The 21,363-nt window shown below is 50.5% G+C and overlaps 1 protein-coding gene across 3 annotated transcripts; it reads left to right on the top strand.

The window, feature by feature from the left end:
* Positions 1–7,509: 7,509 nt before the first annotated feature.
* On the top strand, positions 7,510–20,268 carry Susd3 (sushi domain containing 3). Of its 3 annotated transcripts, none has more exons than XM_075969706.1 (5): positions 7,510–7,633; positions 15,243–15,431; positions 15,908–16,055; positions 17,600–17,809; positions 19,766–20,268. In XM_075969706.1, the coding sequence occupies exons 1-5, from the start codon at positions 7,546–7,548 to the stop codon at positions 19,959–19,961; spliced, it is 831 nt and encodes a 276-aa protein (XP_075825821.1). In that variant the 5' UTR covers positions 7,510–7,545; the 3' UTR covers positions 19,962–20,268. The 3 variants fall into 3 exon arrangements, with proteins under 3 accessions (XP_075825821.1, XP_075825822.1, XP_075825823.1); XM_075969707.1 differs by lacking the exon at positions 7,510–7,633 and adding an exon at positions 11,145–13,441; XM_075969708.1 differs by lacking the exon at positions 7,510–7,633 and adding an exon at positions 11,147–13,426.
* The last annotated feature ends 1,095 nt before the right edge of the window (positions 20,269–21,363 follow it).

Genomic DNA, 21,363 nt, shown 5'->3' with positions numbered 1-21,363 from the left:
ACGAGGGTGCTGCGTGCTGATTCCACGGCCAAATCCTTCAGTGGCTACTTTGAACTGTCTTCCTTGCAGGGTTCCTCAGGGGCGTGGATGGGGCCAGATATCCATGGGTGTGGTCTAAGCCTGTCTCTTTGCATCGCCAGCCAGTCCTCCCACCAAGCTTCTCCCATGCTCATCCATCACTGTCAGTCGGAAGACTGAGAGGAGAGGGGATCCACCCACACCACAGGTTCCTCCTCCCAGACCAGTGCTCCGCCACTGGTTGCTGTGGTGTCCCGATGCCAGGGCGGCAGGTCTGGGTGAGACAAGGTGGGAGGCAGCAGACCAGGGCAGGCTTTGGGAAAGCAGCAGCCCAACCAACATTCTACACATTCCAGGTGTCCTTGGTCCGCCCAGCCCAGGAGTGTCTGAGTTGGGTGCCTGCTCCCACGTAGGAGCTCAAACACAGCCTCCAGCAATCCTCTGTAAATCTGTTTCTTAGCCACCAGTGGGACAGGGTGTGGCCTTGCAGAAACCCTGCATCACTGCCCAACCTATCTGTCTGCCTTTGGATCCTGAGGACTTCTAGACCGCTTCCTGCTGGGCTGTAGGGAACACATACCCAGAAGTTGCCCTGGGTAGGCGCATTCCCAGAGGTCTCTGAGGATGGTACCCACAATCTCTGCCATCTTTGCTCCTTCTGTGCTTAATTTCCCTGTTTGCTGTTCAGGGATTGGACTCAGCCATCTCTGACCAGCTGGGGCAAAACACAGGACAACAGGAGACTGTTCCAACAGGTCTCAGGAACACAAATCATCTCTGAGAAGCACTGGAGGCTGGGAATGTGTCACTGCAGCTCGGAATTCTGGGAAAGGCAAGAATATGCTAAGAAGTGGGCTCCCCACTCTGCATCCATGACATGGGCGGGACTAGCAAGTACCCAGTTTCCTCCAGTCCCAGGGATTGGCTCAGGAGCAGTAAGCTACCCATGCATTCAGATCATTTTGGAGCCAGAAGAAAGAAGCTGTCACTGAGTTCCAAACAGGCAAGGGGGCCAGGCTGAGCTCTGATTGCACCTCAGGCAGAGACACTAGAACATCTGTTTCTATTGGACCAGACCTCCAACAAACGGGACCTGCCCACATAGCCACGGCCAACAGGGCCCAGCTGTTAGACTTTCTAGACACTCAGAACCCAGGCTCACAGCACTTCAGTGAGGAATCCCTCGCCCCCCACCGCCAGGGCCACACCCACCCTTCAGGAAGCTTAGTCTTGGGATCTTGTGAGCCTGCACCAACACTATGGCTCCTTTCCTCACGCATCTCCATCCCGAAAAGGAGCTCAGCTTTCCATTCTTTATCAAAATTCAAAAGATGTAAATTATTGCTCCTTTTGAAGGAAAAGCAACTCCTATCTCCAAAAGACAACTGGAAAACTATTGATATCCCCCAAGCCCATCCATTTCTAGGAGAGAGTTTCTCATCTCAAAGCAACCACCTCAGAGAGTCAGGGGAGCCTGAGTCCTCTGTCCTTGCAGAGCCTCACCGGAAAGCTTCTGTCCTTTCCCACTTACAGAGGAGGACCTTGTTGCTCCTCCCAGGAGCAGACCCTGCAATATGGTTCATGCTCAAGGAATTTATTAGGAAAGCAATTAAGGAGCAAGACTGAGAAGGACCAAATGCTAACACAGGTGTAAAGTATTGAATGGAGTCCTCAGATTCCTGTCTTCCTGCAAATGCAGATGAAGCCACTGCTGTGATTTGTGAGGTGTGGGGCTTCAGTGAGGTCCAGGATGGTTTTTTTTTTTATTTGTTTGTTTTTGTTTCTTCAAGACAGAGTTTCTCTGGTTTGCTTTGGAGCCTGTCTTGGAACTAGCTCTTGTAGACCAGGCTAGCCTCGAACTCACAGAGATCTGCCTGTCTCTGCCTCCCGAGTGCTGGGATTAAAGGCATGCGCCACTGCCTCCGGGTGCCAGGAGAGTTTTAAGGGGTGCTATGATGTGGAAATTGGGATGTTATGATGTAGAAATTGGGATGTTATGATGTGGAAATTGGGATGTTATGATGTGGAAACTGGGGTGCTATGATGTGGAAATTAGTAACTCCCTCAAAACCTCACTTATCAAAGACCGAGTCCTTAGAAAGGTGACAAGGGTGGGACCTTGAAGAGGTAGATTCTGGTGGGAGGTCTTTACCTCACTGGAGGTCTCCTGGGAAAAGACTGTGGGACCCGAGTCTCTCTGTTTTCAGATGTAACCTCTTCCCAATGGTTCTCAACCTGTAGGTCATAGCACTGTTGTTCAGATGACCCTTTTACAGTGGTCACATATCAGATATTTACATTACAATTCATAACAGTAGGAAAATTACAGTTATGAAGTCGCAATGAAATAAGTTAATGGTTGGGGGGGTCATCCTAACATGAGGAACTGTATTAAAGGGTCGCAGAATTAGGAAAATTGAGAACCACTGCTTCCTCCCATGTACATACTTACCATCAGTCCTCCCCAGACCTGGCTGAGCTGACGTCATGTCCTTGAACCTCCAGAATAGGGAGTTAAATGAATCTCTCTTTTTCATAAAATTCACCTACTTTGGGATCTCTCTCTCTATATATATATATATATATGTGTGTGTGTGTGTGTGTGTGCAAAATGCACTAATATAAGGAGCTTAGAATATCCTAGAGCAGGCTGGAGAGATGGCTCAGTGGTTAAGAGCATTGCCTGCTCTTCCAAAGGTCCTGAGTTCAATTCCCAGCAACCACATGGTGGCTCACAACCATCTGCAATGAGGTCTGGTGCCCTCTTCTGGCCTGCAGGCACACACGCATAAAAAAATACTGTATACCTAATAAATAAATCTTTTTAAAAAAAAGAATAAGTTTAAAAAAAAATTCTGATCTTTAGCCTCTACTTCTCTGTTGGTAGAATATCCTAGAGCTACGAATCAGCTCTGAAGTGTCTGGTATTTGAATACTTGGTTCCCACTTAGGGGATTCTTGCAGAGGATTAGGGGATTGAGGCTTTGCAGGCAATTCCACAGCCTGTCCAGGTTGCTAGAATTAGGAAATGCATTGTTGAGACAGGGTAGTGTATGCCTTTAATCTCAGCACATAGGAGGCAGACCTCTGTGAGTTTGAGGCTAGCCTGGTCTACAGAGCGAGTTTTGGGAAAGCCAGGGCTGCACAGAGAAACCCTGTCTTAGGGGAAAAGAAGAAAGAAAGGAAGGAAGGGAGGGAGGGAGAGGGGGAACGAGCTGTCTGAACACAATGCTGAAAGTGTTGCTGAACATTACTTATTGAAGAAATTAGGGTGTAGCCCTTGGGTAATGGTTCATCTCAGAGTACAAGATCCAGAAATATCTGGGGGTAGAGGCTTTTTCCAGATGGCATCCATGAGCTACTTGGGACACTGACAGATTTTCCAAGACTATCACAACAGGAGAAACATGGCTACCCTGGACTGGGAGGCATAAATGGTGACTGGTGAGGTGAAAAAGCCAGAACTTGGAGCGCTGCAAAGGCAAGCTGGAGAAAGCAGGCCAGCGTCTGCTACCAAGGTCCCAATGAGCAGGGTCACTGCTATGGGCTCAGGGAACACAGCATCAAGCCATGGGTGCCTGGTCTAAGACCATAACTCCTAATAGAACTTGTTGCTAGGATTCAGATTTGCGTTAGACCAAATCACTCTCCAATCATCAACAAATTAAAGGTAGTTAATTTAGGAAGAATAAAGGGTCATTTTGGCTCATCATTTTGGAGGATCTGGAATGGATCATGTTGTTCAGGGCAGACCCTCATTGGTGCGCCAGGCCTTGGTAAAGTGGCAGATCTGCAAACAACCTCCAGGGTCAGAGTCGTTCTTGTGCCCCCATTTGGATGAGCCCTGGCCAGTCTTAGAGGATACAGAGACATCCGTCTGGATTCCTACCCTGGAGGAGTCAAGAATCACACATGCACACACACCTCCCCGCACTGAGAAACCCATCTTCTGTGGTGTAACCATTAGTTACTGCCTATGCTCCTGTAAGCAAACCCTAATGAAACTCCCTAGGTCACAAAAAAGAATACCTTCGCTGGGGTGCTTGACAGGCCACAAACTGTCACTCTTTCACTGAGACTTGGAGAAAGAGACAGGAACCCCACCCTCCAAGGGGCAGAGGCTTACTCAGAGCCCCCAGAGGCCAGGAACAGCAGAGACAGGAAGAGTCAGAATTGAGGCATAGGAACCTCACGGTTGCTAAAGACTAAGCAGCTGCTGGTCTAGCATAAGTAAGGGCATCATGGGGGAGGAAGGGAGGGAGGGAGGGCAGGCAAGGCTGTCACACTTGTCTGGAGCCCAGGCCCTAGAGGCCTGCCCTTTCCACTGTGTGGGTGCTAGGTATCAAAGCAGCTTAGCAGGCCCCAGCGTATTAAGCCTCTGGTCACCCTGGAGTTACCCGGTCACCTTCTTACCTCCCAGCTTATCTGGGAGCAGCCTCCCTCCCGCTAATGAAAACACGAGGCTGCCTCTGGAAAGCTAAGAGAAGGGAACTCTTCAGGTCATCATAACGAGGCTAATCCTAACAGCTACGTGACCTTGGGACAGATGCATCCTTCTCTGAGCCTTGGTTTCCCCATCTGTAGAATGAGCATTAGTTCATACCCTTTCTGTCTCCTTCCTTCCTTCCTTCCTTCCTTCCTTCCTTCCTTCCTTCCTTCCTTCCTTCCTTCCTTCCTTCCTTCCTTCCCTCTGTCGCTCCATTCGTCCCCCCTCCCTTTCTTCCTTCTTTGAGATAACATCACAGGTACAGGCTGGCCTAGAACTCCTATTCCTTTTACCTCTACCTCCCAAGTGTTGGGTAATAGACGTGGGCCCCATGATCAACTAGCCTACATCTTTTTTTTGACAATTACAAAGCACAATGGCCTTGGGTGTGTTTGAAATTGTTTATGGGTATGAATCTTTGAAAGATATCTGTCACCTGGAGCTGGAGTGTTGGTTCAGCAGGTAAGAGCACTTGTTGCTCTCTTCTGGAGGACCCGAGTCTGGTTTCCAATGCGTACATCAAGCAGCTCCCAGCTCCCTGTAACTCCAGCTTCCAGGGATCTGATGCTGTCTTTGGCATCTCTACAGATGTTTTTATTCCCTCCTCCCCCTCCTCGAATGTTTGTTCCCTGTTTTTCATGTTAATTTAGCATATGTATACGTGCATGCATGAGCGTGTGTGAAGGCAGAGGGTTACTCTGTGGAGCTGGTAGTCTCCTTCCACCTTTAGTAGACTCTGGGAGCCGAACTCAGGCTGCCAGGCCTGCACAGCAAGCATTTTTACCCACTGAGCCATCTTGCTGCCCCTATTTCCTGTTTTCTGATAAGAGAATACACTCACTCATTGTAGCAAAGTCAGAAAATCCAGGAAAGAGTAAAGAGGCCAGAAGAAAGAATGCCTGAAACCTCATTGCCCTACAGCAGCCAGGCATGAAGCAGGAAGAGCCAGCTTCCTAATAGATAGTGTCCCCTTCCCCTAGTACCCCATTGTGTCCTCAGCTCCTGAACTGGCCAGGTAGGTGGCAGGTGTTCAGCAGTCACCCCCTACACACACACACACACACACACACACACACACACAGACACACACACACAGACACACACACACACACACACACACACACACATCCTCAAGGTATCCCTGAGCCATCATTTCTGAACCTGGGATGGTGCTAGTTGTTGACAAACTGGCTCACCTGCCAGGTAGAACAGCAAAGTGGTCATAACCCAGACATAACCAGAACCCCACGCATATCCTTCCCTTAACCTGCCACCAAGAAGCTAACCCCAGTGGTACCTGTAGAAGGTTCCACAGGGCCTGGCAGACATTGTAAGAGAAATTCTGATTTCCCCTAACATCTAGCTTTTTGGAGGCACAAATTTGGGTTATTTCTTTTATTCTTAAAAGGCAAAACATCTTTAAAAAGAGCAGAAGCCCACATGTTCTTCATGCTTATCTGAATCTTATGAGCCTTTAACAACAGAACTTTAGGTGTCCGGTCCACTGTGAAAGATTTTGTTTTGTTTTGTTTTGTTTATTTGTTTCAGTTTGGTTGGTTTTAGTTTTTCAAGACAGGATTTCTCTGTGGAACAGTCCTGACTGCCCTGGGACTCACTCTGTCTACCAGGCTGACCTCAAACTCACAGAGATTCACCTGCCTCTGTCTGTCAAGTGCTGGGATTAAAGGCGTGCACCACCACTGCCTGACTTTGTGAAAGGGTTTGAGGGTAAAATTATCATTTTTTTATTGAGTAGAAACTAGAACAAAGAATCAAAGCTGGGTGGTGGTGGCGCATGCCTTTAATCCCAGCACTTGGGAGACAGAGGCAGGTGGATCTATGTGAGTGTGAGGTCAGCCTGGTCTCCAGAGCGAGTCAGGACAGGTCACCAAAGTTACACAGAGAAACCTTATCTCAAAGAAAAGAAAAGAAACAGAATCAAGACAACAGGAGCTGGAAGGATAGCTCAGCAGTTGGGAGTACTTGCTGTTCTTAGACTGTGACTGAGTTTGGCTCCCAGCACTCAACATGGTGACACACACACCAAACATTGGCATGCACAGGGTGCATATACATGCAGGTCAAACACTCATATACAGAAAATACAATAAAAATCTAAAGAAAAAAAGTAACATGCTCCCTGGGGACTTTGGATTGCTCTGGCCCTGCCCAGACCCCGTCTCTGGCTTCCCACCTCCTGTGTGATGAGATAACACGTTCTGTTGTTCTGTGGAGCTCCTTGTTCTGCAGACCTAGGAAACATCCCCACCTAAATAATCTGTTGGCCTGCAGTGCCGAACACCTGGAGGCCTGAGCTACACATGGTGGTGGGTACCATTTTCTCATCTGTGACAGCTTCCACCCGAGCAAGTCCCCACTGGCAGAGAGGGGGCCACACAGGGCAGTGGGATCCTTGGCTATTGGGCAGGAAACACTGGTGTCTCAGAGTGTGCTCGGGGAAGATGGGAGGGGGGTTGGTATAGTGAGGTGTGTGGACGGGACCTACTTCTCACGATTTCCATGTAAGGAAATTGAAGAAAGCCATCACGTGTGACCCACAAGTTCAAGTGGAAAGAGGATATTAGTGGGTGTAACCAACCCTGACTCCAGAGGAGAATGAGGATGCATCTCTCACTGCTCAGAAAGCAGAGGCTGGAGAGCCTTCCCGGCCGGAACCCCGTTCTGTTCTCTACCAGGACTTGTACTCTCCAAGGTCACCTGCCTGGCCCGTGTCCTGAGGAGGGCCGTGAGCCGAAGGTGTGCAGAACGATTACCAGGGGGACTCTAGCTCAAGTGCTGACTTCTGGGCGATCAGCCAGGGGCTTCTCAAAATCCGCTCTACCTGGCGTCCAGTCTCTGCCTCAGTCAGCCTGGTCCCACCCTAAGGCGAAGGCGGGACTTGATTAAAGTTCAACAACAGCGTCTTGGAGGGCGTGTCCTGGGTTTGACTCGAGACATCCCCGCCTTCTAGTGACCCGCCCCTCACTTAGGCCCCGCCTCCACCTAGGCAGGCTCCCCCTGACCGCTGCAGAACGCTCAGGATGCCCCGGGTGTCTGCGACCCTCCGTGGCAGGGCAAAGCCACGGGGACGGGCCGGGAACGCCACGCCGGCCCCAGGGAACCAGACAGGTGAGGACTGGGGCCGCGGGTCTCAGCGTCCTTTTCATAGACGGAGAAACGGAGGGGCGAGGGGCTGCCGTGCTGGGGACCGTGCCCAGGAAGGGGGCGTGCGTCGCACCGCCAAGGCCTCCTCAAGAAGGAACTTTCCCGACTTCCCACCGATGCAACAGGCGACCCCTAACTGAGCCGAAACCGGCGGCGAGCGACTCGAAACCAGGCGGCGGGCATCTCCTAGCGATTGCACGAGTTCGGCGATAGTAGCCCCGTCGCCGTCCCGAACGCCTGCGGAAGTCGAAACCGGCTTCACCTGGCGGGGTGCGCGGCCCGGGGGCGGAGGGAGCTGCCGGGGTGGCCTCTGGGTGGGAGAGAGGTGTTAATCTTTGAAGTTCTTCGGTGACTACTCCAACCTCACTTTGTAAAACGGGAAAGTGAGCCTGTGAGAGTGGAGAGGCTGAGGTCATCCAGCTGCCCCGGCCCTGGGTTGCGCCTAGGCTGTCAAGAGAGGTCTCTGGAAGGCGGCAAAGTGACATTTAGGTGTGTCGTTTCTAAAATGTGCTTAAGAGTGTTTTGTTTTGCTTTTGGTGTTGGTGGTGTGTGTGTTGTGTGTTTTGGTTTTTTGAGACACGGTTTTTCTGTAGCTTTGGAACCTGTCCTGGAACTAGCTCTTGTAGACTCAGTGCTGGGATTAATGGCTTGCGCCACCACTGCCCGGCCTCTTTAAATGGGTTCTAATCTCAGTTTTGGTAAATCTGAGAAACAACCAAAACTGAACCTCTCATTTCTTCCAAGAGCTCCATCCTGTGCAGCCAGGAGGTGTCTCTGAGGAGAGCTTGGCCCCATTGCTCTGGAGGTAGCATTGCCCTCACCTTAGTGTTGTGGTTCTCAACCTTCCTAATTTAGCCACGACCCTTTAATACTGCTCCTCAACTTGAGGTGACTCCATAACCATAACATTATTTTGTTGCTATTTTGTAACTGTAATTTTGCTACTGTTATGAGTCCTGTGTTTTCTGATAAATATCTGTGATTTCTGATAGTCTTGTGAAAGGGTCTTTCGACTTCCAAAGGTGTCCAGACTCGGGTTGAGAACTGCTGCTTTAGTGGATTTGATTTGTCGGATACTGTGCCAGCGGGCCAGCAACCCCACAGGTGTGCTTAGTTTTAGCTTCCTAATTGTTAATCCACAGGATTACCTGTGTGTTTCTGGAGACCAGCCCTGGGTCTGGTAGTACTGGAGAAAAGGGGCGTTCCAGTGGTGAGTACCTTCTGCCTTGAGGAATAGGTCACCAACTGGAAAAGGTGGCCGGAGGGTGGCCTGAGGCCCTGCTGACTTTGCATACAAAAGACTATTTGCATAGGGAGTCTCAGGAGAAGGTCAGGAGACTTTTGGTTGTCCCTGGCCCTGCCTGGCTTCAGGAAGAATTAGTGTCCTCTCAGTACATCCAAGTCCCCATTGTTTGAGTTTTGGTTGTGTCCCCTCACACCTGGGATGAGTCCTACCCCGGTGCCTCAGTTCCCTTCTGAGACACAAGGTGAGTGTTGTGTTCCTGCCTCCAGACTGGGGGCAGGGCTAGCCGAGTACAAAGAGAGTCCTTGTCCTTGAATAATGCAGTAGTGGGACTTCCGGCTGCCTGTCTTATTTGTTTTATAGGCTGGGAAGGCAAAAGAAGGGGCCTGAAACCTCTTGGAGATAGTTTGATGCTGTCAAAAGAAAAAAAAAAGATAATTGGGATGTTAAATTATAGTTGGCTCCCACAATCTGTCGAATGGGCACCGTACTGAGTAGGCCAGAGGCATTCTGAAGGTCAGGTCTCCTGTGGGTAGGAAAGGCAGTCGTGAGGGCAAGACTAAGAGTGTTGTCATTGTCCCACTCCCCCCCCCCCCCCCCCCCCCCCCCCGGGTCTCCTATCTGAACTGGAGGGAGGGTTTTGACTCAGCCCAAGGGCAGCTCCTGAACTCCCTAGTCCGGGAGGTTTTCCAGGAACACAGGGTTCCAGTGACTGCAAGCCACCTTCCGCTAACTCTGGAAGGAACCTTGAAAAGTACAAAAAGAGAAGCTCAATGGATAAGGGGCTGGTGGGCCTTTTGAGTGTCCTCTTGACCTCATCCTTGAAGCCTGCTGTGCCCATATTACATAGGGTAAACTGAGACCCAGTGATAGCCAGTGTGAATCAGCATGAGGCTCCCCTCCCCTTGCCATATACTCCCCCAGAAGATTCAGGGCTACATTTCCCTTAGTTAGAATATTCTGTCTTGCCATGGAAGGGAGCCCACAGCTGATGATATGGAGCCCAGCCTAGTTGGCCCATGGTTTCAGGGGCATGGGAAGATCGGTTCAGAAGGGACAGATGGCTTCCCAGGGGAAATACGGCCAGGCTTTGGCCCTTGCGTACTCAGTGTTAGAGCCGCATGTTGTCCTGGCTGCTGGTGTCTCAAGGTCAAGGTTCCTGCTGTCAGTGTGCCTGTGTATGTGTAAGTCAGTCATTGCAAAGAACTTTGAAACAACATCACCACCACCACCACCGTGATTCACATTTGGCATTTGGAGAGATGCAGACCCAGAGAAAATTATGTAAGGACTCACTGGCAGGTAGGAACACAAGCCTGGCCACCAAGTCCTGGCGAGGCTGTGCCCAGAAGCCCGCCTCACACAGCCTCTGCCAACATAAAAGGGAACTTATTAACAAGGTCAGGGTGAGGGGGCTGTGGGCCCCAGGAAGGACAGAAGATGCTGGCCCCCGCCTGTGGTCCAAGGTTCCAGATAAAAGATTAACAAACAAGGCTCTTTCCCCAGGCATCCGGCTGGCCTCAAGGACTGGGGGAGGAAAAGGGAGGAGGAGAGGGGCCTCTCCCAGATCCAGCCCTGTGCATCTCAGGGTAGAAGGATCTGGGAACACAGCTACTGCATGTGGACTGGATTGAGATGTCAGGTGGACCAGGCTAGAGACTCTCTCATGGGCTGAGAGGGTCACCTTGCTGTGCCTATCTGTCCTCTGTTCCGTCCTGAGCCTAGAGGACCAGGCTGGGTCGTGTGTGTTTTTCATATTAGCATTAATCCCATTTGTTTCTTTTTTTTTTCTGTTGCTTTTCACTCTCTTGAAGATTTCCTTTCACATGGAACAAAAAAGTGCCCACGCCCCAGAGTTACTGAAGTAAAAGCTGTACCAGAACTGCCCAGAGGAGCTACGGTCAGATGCATAGACATGACGGACTGTGGGATACCCTGTGTCCAGTGTCCAGGGGCGGTTCCCAGAGAGGGCTGAAAGTCACCTGCTGTCACCTTAGCTGGGTGCCTGCCTGGGAACATGGGGTGTCTTCACATTAGTTAGGAAGTAGTGTACCCGCTGGAGCTGGGCTTGGTGGGACGTTTTGAGCAGTGGAGGGGCGGATGGGCTTGATTCTTAGACCCTAGGCATAAGGAGTCTGTGGAGCATTGATGAGGAGTAACTGTGGGTCTGAAGATTAAGTTTGGAGGTCTATCTCTAAGTACTCTTTGTTTGTTTGTTTTTCCAAGACAGGGTCTCTGTGTATAGCTTTGGCTGCCCTGGAACTCTGTAGTTCAGGCTGTCCTCGAACTCAGAGCTCTGCCTGCCTCTGCCTCTCAAGTGCTGGGTCTAAAGGCACGTACCAGCATGCCTGGCTCTTGGAAACGCCTTGAAGCATCCCTTGAAGAGGTCTACTTGTGTCACTCATGCTGGTCTTGAGCTCTCGGCCCTGCCTGCTCCAGCCTCCTGAGGGCCTGTGCCACTGCATCCAGAGAATCACAAGCCTCAGACTTTGACAGCATTTATCTCTGCCTGCCCGGTGCTGTCTGTGCAGTCATTTAAAGGCCACTCGAGGCTGAGGAAACCCAGGTGCCCACCCTGGTGTTTGCCTTGAGCAGACCTGTAGGCCTCAGCCTCCTCATCTAGAAGATGAGTTTACCCCAGAGCAGAATCTACTAGCCTTGCAGGCCCAGGGATGGGCAAAAGGAAGGTCCCTTGTGCTATGGACTCGGGAGATGGAGACTGTGCATGTGTGTGTGCCTGCATGTGTTTTCATACCTGTAGCACAATTAATAAGAACCCAGAGACAGGAATTGGGGTTCAACCTGAAGGTTAGAAAAGCAAAATAGTCATCCACTGGCTCTTACCTCTACCTCAGTCCAAAGTGGCGACCCTGCCTCCAGGAATCTCAGAATGAGACTGTGTGTGAGAGATGTCTCCTCCCATCTTATTTCCTCTCTAGGGCTGGGATTAAAGGCATGTGCCACTACCAGTTTTGGCAAACTAGTCTCACTACTGGGATTAAAGATGTGTGTCACCACTGCCTGGTCTATAAGGCTGATCAGTGCAGCTGTTTTATTCTCTGAACGTTCAGACAAGTTTTATTTATTAAAATACAAATAAAATATCACTACAAGCACCCTTAGTCTGGAGTGCTTGAGACATGGCTTAAATTCCTACTTGAGGGATGCAGTTCAGTTGGTGGAATACTGGCCTAGCATGCATGAAGCCTTGGTTTCCAGCCCTGGCATGGCACAGACCCAGTGTGGTGGTACACTAATCCTCTCACTGGAGAGGTGGAGGCAGAGGGTTAGCAGTTGATTTGCTACACTGTGAATTCAAGGCAGCCTGATGAGACAATGGATCAAGTTCCACTGAGGCAGGTTCTGTGAACCAGCCCTACCCTCCCAGGACCCAGTAGGGCAGAATACCCATTTTGCAGGTGGGGAAGTCTGAGGCCAGCGTGAAATGTGGGCTGGAACTTGTTCTTGAATCAGATCCAGGAGCCCAAGTGTCTTCCCCTGCCCTAATATGGGGGAAAAGTCTGGGGACTTGTTTTGGGGAGACACACCCAGCCAGGGCCACTTTCTCTGTGCTTCCTTTAGCTTGTTTAAAGAAAGTTGGGTCTACCTGTTTCGAAGTCTCCTTGAGTAACACAAGGGGGGCATATCCCCACTGTCCACCCCCATCCTTTGCCCAAACTCCTCTATTTAACTTTTTTTTGTTTTTTGTTTTTCGAGACAAGGTTTCTCTGTAACATTGGAGCCTGTCCTAGAACTAGCTCTTGTAGACCAGGCTGTCCTCGAACTCAGAGATCCCCCTGCCTCTGCCTCCTGAGTGCTGGGATTAAAGGCGTGCACCACCCCCCCCCTGGCTCTCTAACTTTTGAAATGGAAGAACAGTGGTTAGGAGGCTGGACTCTACCCGCTGTGAGTTCCCTAGAGGGCTGGTAGAAGTGCCATGTTTGGGACCAGGACTGCCCTTGAATCCTCTCCATCCTGAGTCTGCCCCAGGTTCTTCTCTCCACCTTGGCTACTTCATACCTTCTGCTCCGGGGCTGTCATCCCTCTGGTTAGACTTCACTAGAGGTGTTTTCCTGCTTTTATTTAGCTCTTCAGTTTGACAGAAGATCCTGGGCTTCTGATAGCCTGTCTGGCAGGGCTAGTTGGCCCTCTTTCCTTGGTCGCCGTTGGTAACTTCGCCCTTCATCCCCCACAGTTGTGAGGCTCCATGACAAGGCAGGAAATCTGCCTTTTAAGATTCGTGACTGTGAGGTATACCAAGGCCTACAGCCGCTAGCTGAGGACAGGCACCCTGTCCCAGCAGAGCCCTCCCCACAGCACCGGATGTGGCTGCTGACAGACATAGTGTGAACCAAGTGGGGACATTGCGGTGCCCCACCCTCTCTGCAGCTAAGACATATTTAGGGGAAGTGGACCACGGGGTGGTTTCCTTGATGGGCCACAGACTTCTCTTCGTCCAGTCCTCTCGCATCGCTGCCTGGTGTTTCATCTGCAGGTGATGATACAAGCCCAGGGTAAGAAGTCCCCAGGTAATAAAGGCTGCCCTAAGCTAGGTCCCCTGGCTCCACAGTCGGGGCTAGCCCGATTGTGGTACAGCCCCCATTGGGGCTGTAGTCTGTCATGGCCATCCTGTGTGGCAGATACTTCTGCTTCTGGACCCTTTGTGATGAAGTTCTAGTTTAGCAAAGCCCTGTGCTGGTGGGCCACTATGGGTGTTGCTACCCATCCCCACCTCGTCTCTGCCTGGCTTGTGACCAGGCTGGTAGCAGGTGGTGAGGGTGGGCCTCTGCTTTGCCAGCTCAGCTGCAGAAGAATGCAGAAGTTGTGACTCTAAATTGAGGACTAGGAAGTGTTGGCTGCCTGGCATCCTGGGGAAGAGCCCTGGGCCTGGCTAATGTCTGCCCAGCCATGTCTACCACAGCTCCAAAATCCCATGTCCACTTCCCTGGCCAGGGGATAGATAGTGTGTTTCCACACTCCAGGACTCTGAAAAGGCAAAGCAGGAGCATGGACCATGAAGTCAGCTTCCTTCGGTCCTGCCCTGATATCTGGGGAGACAGAGTTGATGTTTCATGGAGCGAGATGAGACCTTGGAATTAAGAGTTCAAATTATGGCCAGGTGGTAGTAGCGCATGCCTTTAATCCCAGATCTCAGGAAGCAGAGGCAGGTGTATCTCCGTGCGTTTGAGGCCAGACTGGTCTACGGAGAGTTTCAGGACAGCCAGGGCTACACAGAGAAACCCTGTCTCAATAAAATAAAATAAAATAAAATTATGACCGTACCTGTGACAGCTAGTGACCCAAAGCCAGTGAAGCTAGTACGGGTCTTCATGCTCTCATGAGAAGCATTTTACCGGCTGAGCCAGCTTCTCCCTGGCCTTTCTGTGGTCCTGGTTGCCTCCTAACTTTTGCTATAATTTGTGGCTGTACATTAGCATGTTTGTGCCTTGATGGGTGAATCTGCTAGAATGTGGATGCTTCCCAGATTATGGCTGTCTCTCTAGGCTCTGAGGTGACCGTTCTGCTTCCAGGAATGGAGGTAGCATCATGGTGTGCATCACGTGAGCCCGCACACTCACCAGATGCCATCCAGGACGGCTTGACCATCACTGCAACACAAAGAGTCGCTTTTCTGCCCCAAGGGGTGCTGGGTTTTGTCATCATCATCATTGGTTGTGTCATGCTGGGACAGAACCCAGAGCCTTGATGTTAGGCCAGTGCTCTGGCAGGGTGACACCCCCATCTCATTTGTTTCCATGGTGAACAGCCCTTGCAGCTGAGTCTGGTGCCTCACATTTAACTTCAACACTTGAGAGGCAGAGGCCTTAGGATCTCTGTGAGTTCGAGGCTAGCCTGATCCACAGAGTAAGTTCCAGCACAGCCATGGCTACACAGAGAAAACAAAGCAACATAAAAAATAAATAAATAAATCGTAGCAACCTTGCTGAGGGAGAGGTCAGCTGTCATTCAAGTTTCTTGGCTTGCTGTGTGGCAAGCATGTTTTTGTGGTTGCTAGCTATTATATCTCTTGTATTCCTTGCTTACACATTAGCTCGATTTTAAAAGAAAATTCTGTGTTTAACTCTCATTGGGAAGATCTCTTTGCAAATCAAAAAGATTGGAGTTTTGTTTACTTTCTAAATCTCTTTCCTCGTTTTGTTCATCTGAGTTAATGTTTATCTTTCTGTTATTAGGACTTTTCTGGTCTGTCTCTCTCTCCCTCCCTCCTTTAGAACAATGCTTAACTAATCATTGTGTACTGGGGGCTGAGGCAGTTCCTCTCTTCCTCTGCTCACTGCAGCCCAGCCTCACAGGCACTTCTTTCTCCAGGCACCTGTGCTCAGCTCCATCCGCCCCCTCGAGGCACCTTGCAAGTTGTCCGTGGAGATGGCACCTCACTGGGGACTGTGCTCATGTTCCACTGCCCCACTGGACACCAGATGGTGGGGTCTGGCCTCCTCACTTGTGCCTGGAATGGGAGTGTCGTCGACTGGTCTTCAGGAAGCCCTGTATGCAAAGGTAACCGCCCCCCCCCAGGTGCTCCAGCTCAGCTGCTGGTGGGCTGGTGAGATGGGGACCCCACATACTGTTAACACTGAAGGCTATTAATCATTGAGGATTCTTTTCCCCCTGTTGCCTACTACCGTGACTGAATACAGATGTCAGACCCAGGGGCTGGCTTCCATCCTGCCGCTGCCCTGACTCCTGACGGGTCACTCACTGTCGTCTGTGATGAGGAAACAAACCCTACCCGCTTCCTTACTCACTCTCCCTTCACGATTGCCTCAGACATCCCCTGATGGATGTTTTATTCTAGGTGCCAAGAATTCTAGGAATTGGGAGTGCAAGGGTCAGGGTTGTGCCAGCCCTGGATTCCCTGTCTCAGGGGAGGAAGATGCACTTTCTAGTTGTCCAGCTGTATGTGTAGCACAGGCAGAACCTGTCTTGATTGTCCAGTGCCCATGTGCCAGGACCTGGTGGCTTTCTCCTTCTAGCTGTGCCACCGCACGAGACCTTCGGCTTCAAAGTGGCAGTGATCGCCTCCATCGTGAGCTGCGCCATCATCCTGCTCATGTCCATGGCCTTCCTCACCTGCTGCCTCCTCAAGTGCGTGAAGAAGGGTGAGCAGCAGCGTGCCGACAGGTACGGTGGCAGGTGTCCTTCCAGGAGGTGGGCCTGTCTGTAGGGTTGCTGACCGCACCTACTAGGTACCCTAGGGCAGTGTCTGAGGGTCCCACAGGCCCAATCTATTCTTGTGGGTACTGTGGTTCTTGTGATTCTGGGGCGTAGAGCTGGGCTGTGAAGGCACAGGACGTGTGTATGTGGGGAGGGGGTCTTTCTGTCTGTCTGTGTGCGTGTGCAGTTGGTCATGTATGAACATGGGTGCATGCATGTGGAAGTCACAAGACAACCTTGGGTGTCTATCCGAGATTTTTCCTTCTGCCCTTCTTGTCTTCCCTTAGGATTACAGACACCTGTATTATGTGTCCAGCTTTTTACCTGAGCTCTGGGGATTTGAACTCATCATGTCCTCATACTGCACAGCAAATGTTTCCCCCACTGAGCCATTTCCCTGTCCACATACGGGGGGCATGTAGTGAGCTTGCACACACATGTGACAGTCTATTATGTCAGTGACATTTTGGACTGCCACAGATAGATGCTCCACCCTTCAGATGGGCATCACTGTCCTCACAGATTGGGAGCCTAGGATTACAGGTGTGCACCACCACACCTGGCAGTTTCGCTGTGTTAAAATACACACACACATAAATTCACTGTGTTACTCACTGTTAAGGATGCTATTGGGGCACGTGCAGTGGCTCATGGGTAAAACACCCTGCTGTCAAGTGTGAGGATCTGAGTTCTATTCCTGGAACCAGACAGTGGAAGGAGAGAACTGACCCACAGATTGTCCTCTGATCTCCAAACATGCCCTGTGGTGCATGTGCCTCCACCCACAAAATAAAAACATAATTTAAAAAATTAGGACCCTGTATATGCTGTTCAGCACCGCAAAAACAAATGAGTGAAGAAACTATTTTTTTTTTTTTTGGTTTTTCGAGTCAGGGTTTCTCTGTGGTTTTAGAGCCTGTCCTGGAACTAGCTCTTGTAGACCAGGCTGGCCTCGAACACACAGAGATCCGCCTGCCTCTGCCTCCTGAGTGCTGGGATTAAAGGCATATGCCACCACCGCCCGGTAAGAAACTTGCACGCCTTTAATCCCAACACTCAGGAGGCAGAGGCAGGCGGATCTCTGTGAGTTCGAGGCTAGCCTGGTCTACAAGAGATAGTTCCAGGACAGGAACCAAAAGCTACGGAGAAACCCTGTCTCGAAAAATCAAAAAAAAAAAAAAAAAGAAAGAAAGAAAGAAAAAGAAACTAATTCTTTAAAAGCAGTGCTGTTTGCTCTGTGTCTCAGCACAGTGCTCAGCGGTCAACACTGCCTCGTGCTAGAAATGTCCACCTCTTGTCTGCTAAGCTGCTTTTCACTGGAGCCTACATGCTTTTTTCCGCCCATGGCTGTTATATCCAATAGCCCAGGTGTCCCACTCCCATGCCTAACGTGTCCTGCTGCTGTTCGCTGCCAGCCAGAGCCAAGATGAGCTGTGTGAGGTATTTCTGCACGTGCACAGCCGGGAATGAGGGGCCCCTCAAGGTCTTTTATCCTGCACTCTCTCCTCCAGGACGGCACAGCTTTGGTACCAGCTGAGAGGTGAGGACCTGGAGACGGTACAAGCTGCCTACCTGGGCCTCAAGGGACACAATTATAACAACAGCAGCAGCATCAGTGGTGGCCATGGTGGCGCCGGAGGTGGCGGCGGCGGAGGTGGCGGCGGCGGAGGCAAGCCAGGAATTCAGCACAGCCAGGCCCATGACAACCACAGCTTCGCCACGTGGGTTACGTTGGTCACAGACTGGGGGAATGTTAGGGATACCCTTTCCCCAGCTCAGTCTCTGCCAGGTCCTGGGACACTGGCCACCCCACATTCTGGGGACCTGGGTGTACCTACTTCTCTGGTGCCTCAACTCCCAACCCCAAAGCTGTTTCAGTGCCCTGCCCTGACTGACATCCACCCCTGGCTATTGCTCTATCTAGTATGATCACCTTGAGTTTAAACTTGGTGGGATGCGGTAGCTGGCAAAGATCTTATGCCCTCCGATTGTGCTGTCTGCTCTGCCAGAGTTCCTTGCCTTCCTCTCTCTTGGGTCTCCATGTCCCCTCACTTTCTCTTTCACCTAGTTCCAGGTAGGCAGCAGCGATGGCTCTTTCTCTCTTGAAATGCTTTATCTTTTTTAATGAACCAGTAAAGGCACAATCCTTCTTGGTCTCTCTGATAGTCTCCTGTAACGTAGGCTGACCTCAGGCTTGCTCTGGAGCTAAGGACCTGAGAATGACCTTGAACTCCTAGTCTGCCCACCTTCACCTTCCAAGTGCTGGAATTACCTGTAGGTGCCACCATACTTGCTTTGTGCAATGGTAGGAATTGAACTTAGGGCTTTCTGCATGCTGTGCAAGCACTCTTATCAACTTAACCATCTCCTCAGCCTTTTCTGACTCTAGGATCTGGCTGCCTGGATGGTAGGTAGAGTAGAAACCACCTCCAGGGTTGTGTCGCATTGGTGTATCTGCCTTTGCACTCAGCATCTGGCCTCTGGGCTCTAAACGGGAGGAGGCTTCTGTCCTCTGCAGTGTGCACATCTGAGTTTCAGGCTGGAGGTCTCGTATAGACAGACACCCTGTCCTAATTAGAGTTTCTTATGACTGGTGAGACGTGATCAGAAAGCAAGTTGTGGAGGGAAGGGTTTATTTGGTTTACACTTCCGTATCATAGTCCATCACTAAAGTCAGGACAGGAACTCAAACGGCAGGAACCTGGAGGCAGGAGCTCGTGCAGAGGCCATGGAGGGTGCTGCTTACTGGCTTGCTCCCTCTGGATTGCTCAGCCTGCCTTCTTATAGATGGCACCACCCACAATGGGCTGGGCCCTTGACATCAATCACTAATTAAGAAAATGCCTTACAGCCAAGATCTTGTGGAAGAATTTCCTCAGTTGAGGCTCCCTCCTTTCAGATAACTCTAGCTTAGCATGGTGGATGCTTATAACCCCGAGCCTCAAAGCCCCTGGCCTTGGGTTCCCAAGAAGAGGGGTGCTCTAGGCCTGGGGCCATCTGCCCCTCAGGCAAGGCCCACACTGCCTGGGTATTGAGCCGGCCTCTGCTCTTGCTGTTGGTGCATATACTCTAACAAGTATTGCCAATATGTGTAGTAGTAGTGTTGTTCTAAATTCTTCCAGATGCTTGCTGCCTTCCTAAATGAGGGTACTGAATTGTCCCCAGTTATTGGAATGTTAAAAAACTTAATGCTGTGAGGCAGAGGCAGGCAGATCTCTGTGAGTTCGAGACCAGCCTGGTCTACAGAGCGAGTTCCAGGACAGGCTCCAAAGCCACAGAGAAACCCTGTCTCGAAAAAGAAAAAAATTAATGCTAGCTGGGCGTCATAGCACACACCTTTAATGCTAACACTCCTTAGGCAAGAGGATTTCTGTGAGTTTGAAGCCTGTCTGATCTACATATCTAGCTCTAAAACAGTCAGGGCTACGTAGAGAGGCTGGGCTGTTGTTCTCTATACTCTGAAGCAGCCCCAGAGAGTTTGTTTTCTATGGGCGCTGGGCATGAGAGAGCTGGGGTCCAGGAAGAAATTGCTCTTGTTGCAGGGCTTTCTGGGGGGTGGGCGCCTCTGTTAGAAGGAGATTGCCCCTTGGGCAGTGGTCTAGCCTGAGTCTGTTAAGGTCCTGGGTAAGTCCAGAGAAAAGCCTTCCTTCTCCAACACATGCCTCCTCTTCTCACAGAGACCTCAGCGACATCAGAGAGCAGGCTGGTGTGGCCCGCAGTGTGGACAAAGACCCCTGGACTTTTGGGATGGGAACTCCGAGCCCTGGTGGCTCCTCCAGCTCTCCATGCACTTACGTGATGGTCCATGCGATGAACTCTGCAGGGCCGGCCCCTGGAATGCCTATGAGGCCCAAAGTCTACCTTCCAGGGTGACCGCACTAACCAGAGGCCTGCAACTCAACACTTGCCCAGCTGGAGATGGGCCAGGGAAGTCACTTCCAGATATAGGGAGCTCTTGGGAGCCTAGCTGACATTAAAGGCTGGGGCCCCAGCAGAGAACCGTCTGTCCCGGAGGAGACCTGTGGCTGTTACAGGATCCACTCATTGAACTGCTACGGGAACGAGGTCCCAGAGAAGCTGCGCCATGACCAGGGTTCTTTTACAGAGACTGAGAAATTTTAAGCAGATATAGTTTTGCATAATAGAATATGAAAATGTTAATAAAGTACTTTCAGCAATACAGGTGGCCAGCACCTCATTCATGGCCTGCAAGCAGGGACCCCCTGGACTTTCATCTGTAAATTGTAGGTGGGAGAAATAAATGTGTTTTCTTTGCATAAAAACACAAAGGTGGGCATGGGAGTGGTTCAGTTGGCAGAATTCTTGTCTAGCATACAGAATCTCCTGTACCACATAAACCAGATAGAGTGGAAAGAGGAGGATATGAGTTCAAGGCCATCCTCAACCACATACTAAGTTCAAGGCTAGCCTGGGCTATAGGAGACCCTGTCTAAACTATAGAGCTGTGCAGTGGTGCCCACATGCCTTTAATCCTAGCACTCGGGAGGCAGAGGCAGGTGGATCTCTGTGGCCAATCTGGTCTACAGAGTGAGTTCCAGGACAGGGTCCAAAGCTACAGAGAAATTCTGTCTTGAAAAACTGAACCTCAAACTCGGTCGTCATAAACCTATCTTGTGTTCTTACTCCCTGGAGCTCTGAGCTTGTTGGAGACTCTTAATAGAGTCTGATGACTTAAGCACACTGAGCACTGGTTACTTACAGGTCTGGGTTTGCTTCTGGCACTTTCATAGCCCCCTCCTTCAAGGTTCCTTATAGCCTGGAGACTGGTTTCCAAGGTAAGCTCCCGGTAGATTCTGGGGTTGCCTTGAAAGTCACTTTTTTTCTGTCTACAGGCACTTGTACTTATGTGTACATATACATAATTTTAAAACAACTTTTTTTACATACTTGTGTCCTCCCACAGTTTGGGTTATGACCTGTCTCTAGCCATTGAGAAAAGTTGGTTTGTCCTGTATCCTTCCTGTGTGTTTGAGCCATGAATAAGAACCTGAAGAAGTAGTCAAGAGGAAGCTGGAGCAGCTGTCCTTGCCTGCTAAAACCATGGTTATATTTTCTTACTTAACAGTAATCATGTACCTGATAGAAGTCACATTGTCCTTCTGATGAATGCCCCATAATTTACATTATATAAAATATATTTTCTACACACATTTATAATGTAAATTATATATCCGGGCTAAAAAGACACCGGATGTTTGATATTCCCAGGTGTCACACACCTTTGTCCTGACGACCTCTTGTGCTGCAGATTTCC

This window comes from Microtus pennsylvanicus, chromosome 4 (genome assembly GCF_037038515.1).
Source record: "Microtus pennsylvanicus isolate mMicPen1 chromosome 4, mMicPen1.hap1, whole genome shotgun sequence".
NCBI classification, from domain to species: Eukaryota; Metazoa; Chordata; class Mammalia; order Rodentia; family Cricetidae; genus Microtus; species Microtus pennsylvanicus.
The sequence above is the reverse complement of the archived record's forward strand: the minus strand, read 5'-3'. Positions and strand labels throughout refer to the sequence as shown.